Raw genomic sequence first — 19,335 nt, 5'->3', positions numbered from 1 at the left:
ATCAGGATCTTCAATGCAGTGGGACAGTTTGAGCAGCTCAAATTTGGTATCGCCGATGGCCGTCTGTTGATTGATGTCCTCCGCTTTCTTGATGAGGCTGAGTTCTATCCAAGCGTTTCGGTTTAGGAGAGAATTCCTGATTGTGAAGGACATACAATGTTTTCCGTTATGTGTTTGTTCTTGTATTGGAGTGTTGCTTGCACCTTACCTTTGACTTGTGGGCCATATAATTGGGTTATAGTTGGCTTCAGGTGTTGTTACTAGCCACAGTTCTTGGTTGGACAAGGCTGTTCCACTTGCTCCTGTATTCAATTTGAAATTAGTGATATGTCCATTGACACAAATAACTGCATTCCAGAAAGCATATCTAGGATCTTTGATCTCACCCAGGAAATATTTTGTTCCTCTTCTTGTTGAGATTCCTCAATTTCAATGGTGGCCTTGAGAGAGAAGATTCTCTTGTCATTCTGTGTACCCGGAGCTTTTAGATTTGCACATCTTTCCAAAATGTGCAAATCTTTTACAATGAAAGCATTTTGCAGTGCCTGCAGGACACTATTCATGCCTGTGGGGCTTTTTGATGCCACAGCACTGGCTTAGTTTGATGGCATATTGAACTTTGTCCACAAGGTGTCTTCTTCCCCAGCATGTCTTTGACAGTCTTCTGTTTAATAAGTTGTGCCATAATTGGGGGTTTTCTGAGCCACAGTTTTTCTCCTGCTCTTGAGTATGGCTCTATTTTGTTTATGGACATCCGTTCGTCTGGCCAATTAATGGCCTTGTCCAAAGTTGTCTTCTTTGACTTGCAGTAGACCAGATAGGGTGTCATCTGTAACATAGACTACAACGCAGTCTCGCATTAGCTCAGTTTTAAAATCACCATACTCGCAACCTTCAACCAGTTGATGCCTGTTGATAAAAGCATCTACTGGTTCATCTGGATTCTGGCCCCTTTTGTTCAACCTCGCTCTTTTTTAACATCTTGTTACTCTAAATTAAAATAATTATAAAGGCTTTTAAGACTTCTTTGAATTTGGCTTTGGAATTTGACTTCGGAATCTTAAAAATCTCTTCCTCCATGGTGTCCAATTCTGTATTCGATTTGGTCCTTCCATATGCCCAAATTGCTCAGGCAATGTGAATTTGGAATCCATAACTGCATTAAGCTTTTAGGAGGTTTGCCTTGATTTTTTAAACTTCGGTTGCAGTATTGGAGTTTTCCCGCACTGACCAGCTTTTCACTGATACTCACTGCGGTTGCTGACCCTTTTTTGTAATCATTCCTAAATTTCAGAGTTTTTAAACTAATCGCTGGAAGTTACTATTGAGTTCTGTTCACTGCTTTCCTCCAGCTGCGGAATCGCACTTAAGCAGCTGAATTTTTTTTGGTGCCAACTTCGGACCAGGACTGTGGGATGTATCAAAACTCGTGCTCGTTAAAAATGGAATTTGCCCAGTTATGCGCCATTAAATTGAAGAGTGAGCCTTTTCCCAAGCTTTACTTACCATTCCTCAGTTGTTAGTAGGTTTTTTGACTCTGGTCCTGGATTGGGATTTTTCACAGACCACCATGTGCTATGGTGCAGCCCTTAGTAAGTTGAAAGTTGATTTTTTTCTCAGCCTCCATGTCTTCTACGGAGCTCTTGTGGGGATTTTCAACTGTCTTACCGAAATCTTCAGTTTTGGCGCCTTTTTTTTCAGATCAGACTTGCAAACTTTTAAAAGTCGATTTCTGGAGATTTCAGGATCCTTCACACCTGCCGCCACATTGTACATTGGTTGTGACTGGCTAAGGAATGACATAGGTGTGTTTGAACTACAACTGGCTTTATTGGATGAACATAATTATATACAGGTATACATGAATAGGTGTAACTCAGTCTACACCATGAACATTCTCTCTCGCGACTCTTGGTTGTGTGTCTTACATCGTCATGTGGGCGGTACCGTTTCTCCAGTCCCACACATTAACCTTTTCAACCCTGAACACCCTAATACGATAGTCACAAAGTTTCAATGATTCTTCTAGTTATGAACAATGTGCTGGCGTACAACTATGAACCTTCTGGACATTTTACTAACTACACAGCCTGATTTGCATCACCTACTGCCCTCTAGTTTTGATTATACAAATAGTGATGGAAGCCAAATTGATGGAAGCCAAATATTTACTTTATTACTGCTTATTTCCTTTAATTCATTGCAAATGAAAGAAATGAGTATTCTCATCTCCACTCCAAAGCAGCACCAAAATTACTTGTTCTGTAACCTATGGTTCAACAGGAGGAAGGAATGTAAGGGTCATTAGTTAGAGAAAATCTTGACAAATACTCAGTGGTGAAAACCCAGGTAGAGCAGACAATAGACAACTTTCAAACTCCAGACAAGTATCAATCTGGGAACAATGGCAACACAACAGCATGTAGGCTTTCTTTTCATCTCTCTTAGAACCTTGTTTATATACTCAACTTGTACCTCCACACAAGGTAGGAAGAACTTTTCCAATGTCCCGCAGCCCACCCCTCGTATACACATCCTTCCACAAAGAGTTTCCCTATCAACCTGCCGCCCCACAAACTTAACTTCAAGTTAATGAAATACTCAGCTAAATAAACAAGGACCTGCAGTATTTAAAGAGTTGGTGAAAAGCTGAACTGAACCTTAATCAATTTACTTTTCGGCAAGTTTGCTAATGCCAAATTTTCTGAATTATTGGCCAATCTGAAGAGGGTGAAAAAGGATGGCCTTCTCAAAGCTACACAAGCAGATATTGGTAAATCAACATTAGGTTTTTCCTCAACGGATACAAAAAAAACTACAGGTTACATTTGGTCCATATATATGCCTTTATCAATCCAAAAGGAATGTCTCCATTAGCTGTTGATCTTAATAGTTCTCCCAGAGGTACAAGTTATATGAGAAGCTCAGCGTACCTTGCATCCTCTGGTTTGAAAAACAGCTTTGTTTTTGAGGGAGTTCATTTTTTCTAATTCATGACAAAGTGGAAAGTACAGCACACAAAAGCCTATCCTTATTTAAATTGGAATCTTGCTATAATTCAACCAAACAATTCAGAACAGATTTCATCTATTGTGTCAAATTTGGCTAATTGATAATTTTCTTCAACTTTAATATTTTAGTTCAAAGCAAACAAGTGTGTGGTTCTCTGGTTAAAAGGGAAGGGATCAGTGTTAGGATTGCAATAAAATGCATCCAATACCAGTCACCAATTCATTCCAGCAACAGCAAATTGATTTCCATTTCTAGTTTTATAGAGCCCAACAACCAGTCAGTTTGGACAGTTAACAGTCTGAACAATGGCCAAATTAAGAATATCTATTTGTACTCTTAAGACAAATTCAAACCACAGGCCTATTTGCCAAAACAAATCCACACGATTAGCAGTGTTGGAGGAATTTGAAACATCTGTCTCAAACACGTAATGTCTGAATGTTCGAGTTTTACTCAAAATATTTCTTGCAATCAGCATCAAGGACATTCCCAGAAGCAAGCCTTCACTCCCTCTCTAGTTCTGTAATGTTTCCCAGACTTAGTAAAAATGGCAAGAACTCTCTCAAGTGTCCTCAAACTTCAGAACCTGGCAGAACAAACAACTTCAAGACTGTTGTTTATTTCAGATTTATTAAATCTAACAACAGCAACAGACAATACAGCAGATTACATTGCTTTAAGTACAACCCCACGATACAAAGATATTAAATACCCCAATTTTGCTAAATTCTCTTAGTAATACCAAAGGTCAGAGTTCAAAATATTATTTATTAGGTAAAGTTTTGTTGGACCCAGAGTCTCCAATCCCTATGTCACTGGCCTCAGGAAAAAAACCCAGAAACAAGACTGTCAGACATAATGGTGGTGGGTGGGGGTTTAAATTGAACGTTGGCGGGAACACAGAGTGGGCAAGAGCGGATCAGCCATTGTTAGCCTGCCTGAATAGCCTTTCCAACGAAAGTGAATTTACCCCCATATTGACTGATCCATTTGAAGTTCAATCACTAACAAAGGGTATCAGCATATACATGGGGAGATGGTTGTGCAGTGGTAATGTCCCTGAGCTAGTAATCCAGAGGCCCAGGTTAATGTTCTGGGAATATGGGTTCAAATCCTACCATGGCAGCTGGTGGAATTTCAATCTAAATAATAAAGCTGGAATATAAAGCCAGTCTCAGTTATGGTGACAAACCATCGATTGCCACAAAAGCCCATCTGGGTCACTAATGAAGGAAATCTGCCATCCTTACGTGGTCTGGGCTACATGTGACTCCAGACCCACAGCAAAGTCTAATGTTTAACAAATGCTGGCCTTGCCAGCGATACCCACGTCCCATAAAAAAAATCTTTTAAAACTCACTCCATTTTTTAAAACTGCTAGATATATGGAGGATTGAAAATAAAGCTTATACAATTGAGAATTTCCTGAGTATCACCTGATCACCATTAGTGAGAGTTCAGCAGAAATTCTCCTGAAGCTATCGTCATCGATCAGGCCGATCCCCGAGGAAATTTCTGTTCGAAAATTCGGATACAAGGGTTTCCTAAATTCTTCAGAAAGGGAAATATTAATTTACAGGGCTTCATTCAATAGTACAAGCCACTGGCTTTGTCATGAAATCTAAAGTGATTTCTACTTGATTTGTAAGAAAAATGTGTCAGCATTGGAATAATGCCTTTGATTTGACTATGCGCTTACCATAAGACATATTCTCTGCAGCTTGGGGAAAGCAAAGATTGAAGTGAATGAATCTATTCACACAGCATTGCCTGGGAGCAATTGAGAAAGTGATCATTTCATCATTTAGGGGTGCTGAGGAAGATACAGGATTGTGAGAGAGGACAGTGGGATTACTCTTAGGTTAACACAGGGAAATGCTGATATATCAATATAGTGGGCTTAGTTCTGGATTGGTCTGGGGTGGGGGTGGGGGGGGGCGGCGGCGGGTGCACAAAAGTGTTTGCAAGAGAGAAAGAAAACTTATTTGGCAGCTGATACAAGGCTGAGGAGAGAGCTGCAAAAATGGTATTCATTCTGGATTGAAACAGGACTATTAGGAGACAACAGACTCATGAGATTAGTTTTGGATTGCTGTTGTTCTGATAGACCGAATGGCCTCCTTCAGTCAGGCTGTATAGCTACAACACAGCCATTTATCTGACAATGGGGAAAATTGCCCAGGTATTTCCTCTCAACAAAAAGCAAAGCAACTACAATCCAACCAATTACCATCTCAACAACCTACTCTCAAATCAGCAAAGTGACAAAGGTGTCATTAACTCATACCAGTCTTTACTCAACAATAACCCGCTCACTGATGTTCAGTTTGGGTTCTGCCAGAACTCCAGACTTCATTGCAGCCTTGGTCCAAACATGGACAAAAGTGCAGAATTCAAGAGGTTAGGTGAGAGGGACGACACTTGACAACAAGGCAGCGTTTGACTGAGTGTGGCATCAAGTAAACTGAAGTCAATGGGAATCAAGGGCAAATCCCTGAACTGGTTGGAGTAATACGCAGGCAGCACAAAGGAGATGGCTGTGCTTGTTCAAGGCTGATCATCTTAGACCCAGGACATCGTGCAAGAGTTCCTCAGGGGAGTATCCTCAGCCCAACTATCTTCAGCTGCTTCATCAATGACCTGCCTTCATAAGGTCAGAAGTGATTATGTTCACTGATAATTGCACAGTATTCACTACCATCCATATCTTCTCAGATACTGAAGCAGTCTATACAGACTTGCAACAAGACCTGGACAACATTCAGGCTTGGGCTGATATGTTACAAGTAACATTTGCATCAAAGGAGTGGCATGTAATGCCCAATGCCAACAAGAGAGGATCTAACCATCTTCCCCTGACATTCAACAGAATTACTATTGCTGAATTCCCCCATCATCCTGGGAACTACCATTGACGAGAAACTTAATGGACTAGCCATATAAATAATGTGGCTGCAAGAGCAGGTCAAGGCTGGGTATTCTGTGGCAAGCAATTTACTTCCCAACTCCCCAAAGCCATCATCTAAAAAGCACAAACCAGGAGTGTGATAGAATACTTTCCACTTGCTTGAATGAGTACAGTTCCAACAATACCCAAGAAACTCAACATTATGCATGACAAAACAGCCAATTTGACTGACATTCTATCCAACACATCCATCACCTTCAACATTCACTACCTTCAACATCGGCGCACAGCATCAGCAGTGTTTGTGAAATGCCTCCTCTGACAGCACCTTCCAAATCTGTGACTTCTACCATCTTAAAGGACATGGGGAGTAGATGGATAGGAAAACCACTACTTGCAAGTTCCCCTCCAAGCTGCATACCATCCTGACTTGGATCTATAAACTATACTCCTTCACTGTCGCTGGGTCAAATTCCTGGAACTCCCTTTCTAACAGCACGGTGGGTGTACCTACAGTACATGGACTACAGTGGTTCAAGAAGGTGACTCACCACCACCTTTTCAAAGGCAATTAGGGGTGAATAACAAATGTTGGTCTTGCCAGCAAAGCTCACATCCCATGAATGAACAAAAAGCATACTGACTGCCTGCTTATTACCTCTCATAATTTAACCCACCAAGTGTATAAAGGCCTCCTGTTTCAAGGTAAGCCATACAAAGTAGTCATTGATGACCTCATTCAGCAGTTTTCCTGTATAGGAACGAGGCTACAGAAATATAAGTAGCTGTCTTTGAGAGGAAGGGAGAAAAGAAGTGAAAAATGAAGGGAAGGTGGGGGGAAAGAAAAAGGAAGAAGCTGGGGGAGTGCTATTAGCAGCACAATCTACAGAGTTGTAGAATTGGGGAAACAAAATGTTAGCTCAGATCTGCCCAGATATTTGTAAGGCTATATCAATGAACACTTGGTCAGAGAATTGTCATGCAATGTAGCTTCTCGCCCACTCCAGAGATTAGATATTCTGTTGCAGTTCTTGTTATACAATAACCCTACTTGGAATAATAGCAAGAGTGGTTGCTCTGTGCAACAATTAAGGTTAAGCAGCCTCTGCACTGAAGCACAAGATTGTGAATAGGAATTCACCAGCAGATTCCATTTTCACTTCAATAATTGCAACACAAGAACACACAATATGCTCACAGGATTCTGTATCCAATTTCTCCATTAAAATAATAAAAAGGTGAAGTATTACTTGTGTTACTATTTCAGAATCCCAGCAAGAAAATGCTGTACTGCATCTGTAAGACTTGCTCACAATCTAATAATCTGACTGCCCTTAATGACAGAAACACACTAATCGGAACTGTACAGTCCAGCACCCAAAAACAACTAGTTCTTATTCACTTACTTGAGACATCAGTCTGCCCAGATGTCTCCTGGGTATGTGCTTGAATAAAAAAAGGATAGTCACACATCTGGATGCCATCTGTGGATAGAGTCCTTTTTCTCAAAGAGTCTTTATTAACAAAATCCCTTGCTTACTCACACTCCTATGTGCGCAGACAAGGCTTTCATTTACTTATCAACCTCTGCAAACAAACAGTCACAGAAACTTTCTTTCCCCCAATTACACAGTGTTCAAACTCAAAATTCAATTTGCAGTACCGAGAATTTATACTCCAGAACGGCTGCCAAAATTACATGTTTCCCAGTATTCTGAAGTCAATATGAAAACAGCTTACAGATTCACCATTAGAAAATAGCGGTAACTCATGGGGATGAAAAAAAAACAAGAAATAAAATCAACTTTCTGGCCTAAAACAAGCAGCTGGAGAAGCTAGCTCGTCTACGCCAGAAAACAGGAACACAAAAGGTGCATGCTAAATTTACTTTACTGAGCTTTGCAGTAGCCGGGTGCAGTTAAACCTAGGCCTCATCTATTTTTTCCAGTGGATGTCGAAGACCAGCATAACACTATTCAAAGGCCAGGAATTCTTAACCAAGATCCTGTCCAATGCTCCTTCCTTATTCAATATCACAAAAAAATAAACTAACGTTATTCGTCTCATTGCAGTTTGTGGGTCACTGCTGGTACCAAAAGGCTTCTTCTTTTCCTACATAAGAATTACTGAATTCCAAACAAATACGTTTTTGCAAAGTGCTTGGAGACATTTTTCCTCCTTTCAGTTTGCATATACCAGTGTTGTTATTGGCAAATGTGAAACAAAGTCACCATGTAACGCAGTACTGTATTCTCTTCTTTCAGACACAAACAGCAACTCATTAAATTAGTGCTGCCTTTGACTAAATGCAGCCTTTGATAAAGAAACCAGGGATCCAACTTACTGCGGAGGAGTCAACAGGTTTACTTCAAGCTGCATCAAAAACTACATTTAGCCAAGGCAGTTATATCAATAATGTTTAGAGTCCTTTGTGTGCACTAAGGCATTCTGAGCACTTTACACAGTGCAGAGGAAAAGTAGATGATGAGCAGGAGGGGATAAAGGAAAAGAAAGTTTGGAGGGGTTTTAAAAGACAATTTTTGAAGGCTGAGATGGAAGATTAAAAGGCAGAATGTAGATGGGAAGCTCCAGAGTGCACGGAGAGAAATAATAAGGTGGATGGGTGGGGGGGGGAGGGAGCCTTACAGTTGACAGAGCCAATAGTAATGGGAGGGGAGAAGATGTAGCAGTAGGAAACAGAGGCCCATAACTTACTGACAAAATAATGGCGAGGTTAATAGTACTGGCCATTATTGTGTAAATGCTACAGCAACTTCAGGTGAGGGCAGATGCACTGTTAAACAAGAAAACTAAAAAGTCGTCAGCTGAGACGCAACACTCTGAGGTTAGTTTTGCAAAAACGACATCTTGCTGTCTGCTTCACCATTGAATGGAGTGACTTTGCAGTACACCGTAACATCTCCAGTCTAGAATGCTTGGGACCAAGTCATTTCTGGATTTAGGAATTTTCTGGATTATAGACTGACATTAGAACACCTAACCACAAGAGTGTTAACTGGAAAACACTACAGATATAAATATTTACTTGAAACAATACTATGATAAAACATTATAAGGTAGTAATAAAAATTGTTTTACTTATGAAAATACTGTAGCTTCCATGTTTCCGCCCCCAAAGTACCGTACTAAAGTGACGATGACGTCGAGGGAGTGCTTAAAAAAAAAATCTCCGGACAATAATTTCCAGATTGGAGAGATTACAGTGTACTTGCATTAAAAATGCAAACTAAATTTGCCACAGAAAATCAAGTTGCTTCCTTTCAATCTAAGTACCATTTAACAATGTGATAAGTGTTAATTGCTGCCAATCAAACTTCTACTGCACTGAAAATTAACTACTACAAATGCAAAGTCTCATTCCTCTCCAGTTTAAATGTTTTTTTAAAGTTTCCTTTTCAGAATTTTTCTCTCAATCTAAACTTTGTTTCCCTCACTTTCTCTCCCTGATTTTTCACTGAATACATCACTCCAAATTTACACTTCCTTCTCAGTCCTTGTACTGTTAATTTCACAATCCTTCAAGCTCATCAATCTCAACATGCTTGCTTGTTCACTCAGATCCCCAGTGTCTGGTTTCCCTCGCAGTGACAGTATCAGCTCGCAATGCTAGTATTAGTTCGCATGCTCAGTAACTTTCTGTGGAAAAAAATTTACAGCTTAAATCCTGCAGGGGAAATCTAACTAATGGCAAATGTGTACGCTTCACTCTTACTGTAAATTATGGTCCAGAGTCAACTGCTGTCAGAGGAACAGAGGCTGCATGCAGGGATAGAGGAGGTCAGATAATTTAGAAGGTAACTGTTTCCCATGCATATTATATGTACAATATATGTATCACAGAAGTAACATATAAAAATCTGTGACTAATAAATTCCTTCCCAAGATTTTTGAGGGGACATTTTCAGCATTCGTTCAGTTACAAAAACAGCAAGAGTGCACAATTTTCTGTTCACAGCCAAAATAGCTCAAAATCATCACAAAACTACAGGGTTTCCACGTTGAGGCAGTTAACTACGAACAATCCCTAACCAAGCTGAACTTGAGGGTTCCATTTGCTGACACTACTCGGGTACTATCAAGTATGGGGTTTAAAAATAATTACTTCTAAATAATAGGCCAGATCTTGCTGGAAAATAATTGCATAATAATGATTAGCACCATTACTAATGTGCAAATTTCCAGGACATGCTGCTTGATTTGCTCCAGTCTGTTCTTTTTCTTCCAAAATTAGCTGGATTTACACATTAATTGTCTATTAAAAACTTTAAAAAGGTTTACTGGGCTAATACCCGGAAGGGGCGGGTTGTCTTATGACGAAAGGCTAGACAGGCTAGGCTTGTATCTGCTGGAGTTTAGAAGAGTAAGAGGCGACTTGATTGAAACATAAGATCCTGAGGGGTTATCTGAACATATGAATCAGGCGCAGGAGTAGGCCATTCGGCCCCTCAAGCCTTCTCCGCAATTCAATAAGGATGACAGGGTGATGTGCTGAGGATGTTTCCTCCTGTGGGAGAGTCTAGAACTAGGGGTTACTGTTTAAGGCAGTGGAAGCAGACCCTTTGAATATTAAGGCAGAGGTAGATACGATTCTTGATAAGCAAGGGGGTGAAAGGTTATCGGGGTAGGCAGGTATGTGGAGTTGAAGTAACAATCAGATCAGCCATGATCTTATTGAGTGGCGGAGTAGGCTTGAGGGGCTGAGTGGCCTACTCCTGCTCCTTATTTGTATGTTCATGTGTGTGTGAGTGCAAGTATCTTCTAAACAATGGAATAATTGTTGTTGCTTGGCATTGCATTCTCTTTGGCCTTAAAAACAATTGAATTGGTTCAGTTTTGGTCCTGTAAGCAATCAATTGCTGTTAGATCTTAAAAATGTCAACATTAATTTTTGTATACTCTTCTTTTTCGTCTCTCTCAATTCAATCTTTCTTTCCCTCACTTGGAATTTTTGGTTTGTACACAATTTGACTAATTCATGCACCCCCCTCTTTTTCTGTCATTCTTCTGTTTCTTTCTCAATCCTTATATCTCATTGGGGAGATACACTGTTGGTCCCAAAGTTCACCAAGGTACCAGCTGCCCTGTTGCTCTTGTAACCGTTATTGGCTCACACTTCCAAAAGGTTATTGGGCAAATAAAACTTCAGCCGAAGAGTGCAGAAAAAGCCAAATAGCATTCCCGCAAGTTGCCCTGTTGTAGTAAGATCCAGTCGAATATCTTTATCAGAATACAATTACTAAAAAGAAAAGTAACTGCCTTCCCAATCAAAGTCACCATCTTCTGTACAGTATAAACATCCACAAAGGCCAAAGGCCAGAATAACATGTATGGTAATGCAGGAGTTGAAAGTCCAACAGCATTATCCTCAACAGCCAGATATTGAGATCTCAAATCTATCGGTGTGCGCACTTTCTGCAGGACAATTATTCATGTAGCCGTTTGGTTGTACAGAATTTGAGTATTGCTGAGAAAAAGAAAAGGACTTTTTGTCAGAACTTTTTAATCTTGCACTCAACAGGACAATTCATAAGAAAATACCAATGTCAGGGGAAACAACACATTTATACTATATGAGGAGAGAGTGCCGATTGGTTGGCAAATGGACTCAGCAATTATTCACCAAAAAGGTCAAGGATCCTGTCCTCGTCCTCAACTGGTCCAAACTTAAAGCTGTGAGAGTCAGAGAGTTTCCAAATATCAAGCTAGATTAAAATGGTCAGAAGTTTACTTAAAAAAACATTTTTGCAGGGAGGCTCCTGCAGCTCAGTCTCATCAACAAAAATATGTCAAACTTTTATTTTAAGGCCGGTGACAAGGACAATCTGTTTTTCACTGGATCTTCCTGGTTGCCACCAGTCTAAGTAGTGCCGTTATTTCAGTGATGTGTCATGTTTGTGTGTGCATGTAATCCATTTTCCCTGTGCTAATGCTCTGCTGCAACATCAAGACTCCAAAAGTGATTGCTGATCAAAATGGCAAAGGTAGCTTTTACACTTTACTACCAGTTCACAGGAAGATTGGTGAGGGCAATGGTACTTTTGGGCTTTGCACACAAGCTCTGGCCAATAATATAAAAAGCCATATATAGTGCCTGCAATAATATAAAAAGCCATATACAGTGCCTGCAATAATATAAAAAGCCCCATATATAGTGCCTGCACACCATCTTACACAGTGATCCTGCTATTTCCTTTAGCAGATGGGCACAGGTGGGAATTATGTAACACAATGCCATTTAGCTTCAAAACAGAATTGGAAAGTTACTTCGAAGGTAGGACAAGTGCTAATGGTAATTTGGTGATATTCCTAAAGCTGGGTGACTAATGAAATGTTCATTATATGAGGGCATGAAATCTGCATGATGAACATTATGAGCTCCTGCTGAAAAAGGATACCAAATCAAACTGTCACTTATAATAAGCTGGTGTCTGCCACCAGTTCCTACACATGGTTTTCAAGATCCCATTACTGGTGCCAAAATAAACTTGCCAGTTGTAGCAAGGCCACAAGCCAGTAACATTCAGAGTTTTAATAGAACTTCTTCCCAGCTGCAGCACATCAGGCAAGTTTAATCCAGCTGTTGGCTGCACGAAGCCCCACACTTCAGAAGCCAGCTGTGCTAGTGCAATAAAAAACAAGGTGAACACAAATGATCCAGCTCTCATCAGAAACTGAACAAATTCTGATGCAACACAAAGGAGAATCGGGTTGACATAATCAAATGTACATGGTTTTCCTTTAGTTGACTGAACAAGGGAAATCTGGCACAGCGTAGACTGAAGCTTCAGAGGCTTGGGGCAAGCGGTAAGGCAACCAGTAATTGCATCAGAATTCACATATCCACTCTAGGTTCAAAGTACCGGAAATCAACACAAAGCTCAAATTTTATTTAGGTTTATTTTAGAAATTTAATTTAGCTTCAATTTAAAATAAAACCCATAAAAAGCAATTAAAAATCAATTGCAGAGTCCTTCCCATTTTAAATTACGATACCACTCATTCACATACAGTGTCTTGGCCTCATACCATGGTGGTGATGGCCCCTGGATAGCCAAAATGCAAGCATCAAGATAGTCTGTTTATCAATGTTTCTGTAGTTTTTAAAACAATGGAAAGATGCCCAAGTTGAACAGCTAGGTCCTCAGTTCCCATTGGCAATGATGGTTTTCATTCAATGCTGCTAACCAGCCATTTCTGGCTTATTTTAAACAATGAGACAAACATGCCATTTCCGCACCATTCAAAGGACGGTTCCGATTTGAAGCTTGCAGTGGTTGAGAGCACTGCCAGCCAATTCCACCAGGCCCACCTCCAGCTATAAAGATTTAAAGAACATTGAAGTGCTTTTTTCAGCACATTTTACCTTTCAGCGAAAGTGGAAAACTAGAAATATCTGATCAGCTGTTGATTGTACGACCTGCCAATTTTCCATTCCACTGGCAAGCAGTTGAGGTGTCTAACAGGTGACCCGCTGAGGCCAGTTTTCTCTTCACCACCCAAAGTTCAAATTTCTTGTATTTTCTTGCACGGATATGGGTGAGTGAATTTAAGCAGCCAGTAACAAAAACTCAGCAATAAATTTGTGGGTAATCAGCTCAAAAATGGCAGTAGATGCATACTTGTTATTTCAACGAACGAGGAGTGCATAAACCACTTTGTTAGCTTGCATTTGTGTCTCATCTCAATAAAAATGGCTTTCAATATGCCTTCTTTAAAAAGACAGGAGATTATACACAGCAGCGTATGTAATATTGCAGTATCCAGTATTACATAGCAAAGATTCTGTTAAAATTATTCACTAATCTCAGGAATTGTAACAGAAGTTAAAAAGTGAAAAAAGGTGCACCCTGGATTGAAGGGGAAGCAAGCACTGCTTACACAAATGACTGCTGATGCTGAAACAGACAGAATATGTCGGTAAAACTCACCACTCAGCTGCTTATCATGGATAAAATAAAAGTGATATACTACAACTAAAGATCATGAACTAACACATGACAGAGTCAGATAAAACCATTTCATTATGGCAGTTAAACTGACATCAGATCAAGGGTTGGATGTTCCTCTTTTTAAGAAGTAATCAAAAAACATGGTCTTAAACAGCATGTGGTACAACTGATATTTCACTGACTAAAATGAAAGAAGCAAACTTTACTTAATCCTTGAAATCAATTCTGACTAACAAATAGTCATTGTGATTCTGAAAACAAGCTTTTACATGGTTTGCCATGTTTAACATTGGTGACTATAGGAATAACAAAATCAAACATTAACAAGGCCACTGATTTATTATTTTGACTAAAAACAATGTAATTGGAGAATCGGATATCCAAAAGAGCTTGCAGAATTTCATCTATTGAAAACCCTACCTGACTTACTCAGTCCCATAAGCTAACAGCTGATTATCAATAATACTTTGACCTCTGCCCAGTACAACCCCGATATCTCTTAAACGAGAGGAATTAAATACCATTTCAACACACACCCTGTACCTTGTTCACACTTGTGGCAGAGCTGTGTCCAGTGTTTTTATAAAAATCACTCTGTTTATCTCGGGTGACTCAAGAGCCAAGTTAGTCATCACAAATAAAAACCTAAGGAACAAAATCAAATTCCAAACCATTAACCCAGTAGAGGCAAGGTTGGAACAATGAACACAAAACAATATTTCACTGGAGAGCAGTTTATAGAATTTTATTTCATTCATCACAGACCACAAGACACATACAATGAGAACAAGGTTTCCCACTGAGTCTACTGTCAACATGACAATCATTTTTTTGAGAATTTAGAATGGATACGGGGCACAGAAAAGGAAATTAAAGCAACAGTCATTAATATAGGTTCTTGCTCCCTTCTTTTTCCCCAAAAGGACCTGTTGACCAGCTAAAAGGAAGCACCTTCACCATCTTTCCCTGGAAGGACTATAGGCCTGAGCTCTGAAAGGGAAGGGCCCCAGGGCAAAAGGTTCCCCAGTAAACCACCATCCATCCCTTTCCCAACTTGATGGCACAGATGCAGATGGCAGTGAGATGACCAGAGTTGAGAAGTACCAACCAGAGAATCACCTTCAATCATTACAAACAATTTAACTGACATCAATACTGGCCTCGTATTTGGCTAACCTGCACGTAATAATCAGCACACAACCTTGTGCAACTATAGATTTGAAACAAGGTACACAGTAGAAGTGGTTCAACTAGTCCATCCTAATCCTCAGCTTTGGACCGTTGATTGCAACATAGCTCATGGTGTCAAATGGCACACGTGAATGTCAGGGTGACATAGACTGGCAAATCTAATATCATTCAAACTCTCTAGGGCTAAGAAAATAAACACCAGCCTTTCCTGGTGTGCTGAACCAGTTGGTTGGCTCTGTGCTGACAGACGAAAACACAACACAATAGGCCATTCAACCTTTCAAGTCTGCTCTGCCATTCACCAAGATCATGGCTAATCTTCTACTTCAACTCCATCTTCACACAGTATTCCCATAATCCCTCGAATCTTTTAGTCTGCAAAAAAAACCGCCGTCTTGAATATGTTCAATGAACAAGCATCCACAGTTCCGTGAGGTAGAGAATGTGAATGCTAACCCTTTGAGGGAACAGATTTCTGCTCCTCATCTTAGTCCTAAACTTATCCTGAGACTGTGACCTTGTGTCTAGGTTCCCCAGCCAGGGAAAATATTTTCTCAGCATCTACCCTGTCAAACCTCTTAAGAATTGTTTTGATAAGATCCCCGCTCAGTCATCTAAACTCTAGGGAATATAAAACTAATCTGCTCAATCTTTCCTCATAGGGCAATCCACTCGTCCCATCTGGTGAACCTTTGTTGCACTTTCTCTCAGACACGTATATTCTTCTGTAGGTATGGAGACCAAAACTGTATGCAGTACGCCAGATTGGGTCTCACCAAGACCCAGCAGATTACTAAAGCTCAGGAAGACTTCTTTATTCTTGTAATCCAGACTCATTTAAATTTTACTGGTTGCTGTGTCACCCATCTCTGTAGAATTTTAATGAGCAGTTTTCAGCATCAGCATGTTCAGGAGCTGTCGCAGCACATCAAGTTTTCTTCCATTTCTTTCTTAATTTCTCATTCAGAATATTAGTAACATAATCTTGGTAAGTGTGGACGGAGAAGCTAGACAAATACGACAGGTTGAAATATTTACAAGTAAATTTTCTCCAAATTTTATGGATGTTCTCAATCATTCAAGTGGCATAAAGCAGCCTCATTGCATAGATTCTTGATAACACCAGTCCAAAACTGTTTTTGCCAAAATAAAAAATCCAGATATCTATTGCCAAAGAAACTAAATATAAAACCACACCAAATAACCAACTCATTAGGTTGTACCAAGTCATACGGCAACATTAGAGCTGCTTCAGACCCAGTGAGCCCAGCAACATGCTTACAACTAGGAAATAGATCCTACATAGAATTTACAGCAGAAACAGCCAATTTGGCCCAATTAATCTCTGTGTTTATGCTCTGTATGAATCCTCTCCCACCTAATCAGCATTACCTTCTATTTCTCGATCAAGCTTCCCTTTAAATGCGTCAATTATTCCACATGGTAGCAAATTCCACATTCTAACCACTCTCTGAGCCAAGGCTTTTGAGTAATTGTGAAGGTTGCATCTTCCCAGAAAAGCATTCCTCTTTTGGGCAAATACAATTAAAGATACCCAAATTCCAAACAATTTTCAGAATGCAAGCATTGCATTGTTCAAGTTTCTCATAAAGTACTATCTTGTCAAAGCAAGTACATTTGCTTACCTTGTTCAGCCATTCATTCTTAAATGACCAATGGCCTAATTTGCACTGGGACTATGAAGGGGAAAACAAGATGCATATCACCATGGGGGAGATCCTGCAAACCCCAGAGGAGCTATTGCTATTGTAACAAGATCATGCCAATTCACAGCCAAGCAGGTTGCCATCCAATATAATCCACCTACAATTAACTAGTAAATACAGCTATCATGCTGCACAAAAGATCCCAGAGAAAGCAACAAGATGAATGACTAGTTAATCTGTTTATAAAAACAAAAAACTGCGGATGCTGGAAATCCAAAACAAAAACAGAATTACCTCGAAAAACTCAGCAGGTCTGGCAGCATCGGCGGAGAAGAAAAGAGTTGACGTTTCGAGTCCTCATGACCCTTCGACAGTTCTGTCGAAGGATCATGAGGACGTGAAACGTCAACTCTTTTTTTCTCCGCCGATGCTGCCAGACCTGCTGAGTTTTTCCAGTTAATCCTGTTTTTATTGGTAGCATGGGGCAAGGTTAAAAATAAAATCAGACAGATCAGTAAGAAATCTGGATGTGAAACTTGGGAGATGGAGCAAATAAGCATGCACCTCTAGTGATAACTTGGGTAGTCACCTGGGTCTGGCAAGGATTGGATTGTAACCCTGGCCACAAGCTCTGGCTTGAACAAAACCAGAAAATGCTGGAAAAACTCAGCAGGTCTGACAGCGTCTGTGGAGAAAGGGTGATACGGGCTCGAAACATCAACCCTGTTTCTCCAGCATTTTCTGGTTTTACTTCAGGTTTCCAGTATCCGCAGTGCTTTGCTTTTAGCTGTGGTTTAAAAGCTGTCAGGGGACGACGCCAGCTGAACAACACACTACTGCTGGATGGCAGTGCCTCCTCAAAAAAAAAACCTCACCATCTTGCAAGATGAGAATGTGCCCACCCTCCCCCAACTAACCAACCAACCAACTCACCGACACCCCCCAACCAACCAACCAACTCACCCCCCCCACCCCCACCAACCAACCAACCAACCAATCAACTCACCGCCCCCAACCCCAGGTCACATCACATACCAACAATAAGCTTAAGTCCAGGGGGCGGGGGAAACAAATAGTTTTGGGAGTGTGATTGACAGATTTCAGAAATGCTTCCAAACAGTCCCACCACTGGAAGTGGCATCATCCTGTGGTGAGCTTGGCTTAGCCTGGCAGACTGGGGCAAAGCCCAGGGGCAGGCATAAGGAGCTGCAGTGCATGGGGGGAATAAAGCGATGGAATTAAGCCAGGCCCACAGCTTCCCCACCACCACCAACACCACCCCCCGGGTCAACAACCCACAGCTGCCTACCGTCGTGTAAAGGACTTCGCACTGTCCCGTCGAGAGGTTGAGCTCACTGAGCTTGGTATCCCACTGGAGGGGATCGGGATCGGAAATGTCAGTGTCCAGCGCTTCCATATCGCTGCCTCTGGGTTATACCAAGCGAGCCGCCCCAAGCTGCTGCTGTCTGTCTCTCTCCCCCAGCCCCCCCTTCTCCTCTCACCTCATCATCACCACCACCAACACCCCGCCTCCCCTCCCCTCTACCCCAGCACCGGCCGGAAGCGCAGAGGCAACAGCTACCTTAGCCAATCGGACAAGGGGTAGCTCCGGAGGCGTCGCTCCCATTGGCAGCGGCTCCAGCCAATCGGCTGGAGCCACTTCGCCTTTCTGCTCTGCGGAGCCCTGCCCCCTCCCCTCCTCTCCCCGGCCGTTGGTTGGAAAATGGAAGGCGGAGTTCGTGGCTGGAAGGCGGCAGGGGCGCGCGTGCGCGGGAGGTCAGGGTTTTAGCGAGAGGAGCGAGGAGGCGGGTGCGCATGCGCGCCGGCTGGAGTCACCGCCCCGGCTGCCCGCGTGGTGGGACCGCTTGTGAAGCCCGGTGGCCGCCATGTTTGGGCAAGGTAGTCCTTGTTCAGTTCCCTGCCATGGCCCTATGAGCTCCACCACAGGCAGGTCCTGAATCCCGTGCTGCTGGCGTCACTCTGATCCACACTGCTTCCAGCCGAATGAGCCAACGTTGCTGTGGTAACCTACACTTTTACATGCATATTGCGGTCTGGGTGGTGATGCTAGAGGCTCCAATGTTATCACCATGGTTGGTCATGAATCCGATCATTGGCGTTTGTTGGAAGGATTTACAGGTAGATACTCAAAACTGTTTGGCACCTTCCAAGTCTTGGGGTGGGACTTGAACCCAGAGCTTCTGGCTCATGAGGTAGGGATGTTACCCACTACACCACAAAGCCAAGGAAGAGACCCCTGTGACAGGAATTCTATCATTGAACCTGATAAACCTAATGCGTTGCTGAGTTTGGGAGTGGGGAGCATTGTCTACTCGGGACGCACAGACCAGCTGGATAAATGGGCACGAAGCTTGATCAATAGTGAGCTCACTCCCAGCCTTAGGGTACTCCCTCACTCACCCACAGCGAGACTGGCTAAGAGTACGTGTTGCTATGTATAGGGTTGAGGGTTTGTGAAGCCTGAGACTGGGAGTGAGCCAGACAAACAAACAAACACACACACACTCACCCCTCATACACACGTACACACACATGCTCCCCTCTCACTCACACTCCCCTCTCTCAC

The 19,335-nt window shown here is 41.7% G+C and overlaps 1 protein-coding gene across 1 annotated transcript in view; it reads right to left on the bottom strand.

The window, feature by feature from the left end:
- creb3l2 (cAMP responsive element binding protein 3-like 2) overlaps positions 1-18,243 on the bottom strand; it is a 98,249-nt gene extending 80,006 nt beyond the window's left edge. Inside the window, exon 1 of the mRNA XM_041215855.1 lies at positions 18,058-18,243. Within this exon, the coding sequence (XP_041071789.1) occupies positions 18,058-18,165 (108 nt within the window). The 5' untranslated portion in view covers positions 18,166-18,243. The remainder of the gene's footprint in view (positions 1-18,057) is intronic.
- Positions 18,244-19,335: the final 1,092 nt, after the last annotated feature.

This window comes from Carcharodon carcharias, chromosome 21 (assembly GCF_017639515.1).
Source record: "Carcharodon carcharias isolate sCarCar2 chromosome 21, sCarCar2.pri, whole genome shotgun sequence".
NCBI classification, from domain to species: domain Eukaryota; kingdom Metazoa; phylum Chordata; class Chondrichthyes; order Lamniformes; family Lamnidae; genus Carcharodon; species Carcharodon carcharias.
Note: the sequence above shows the minus strand (reverse complement) of the source record. Positions and strands in the feature narration are given on the sequence as shown.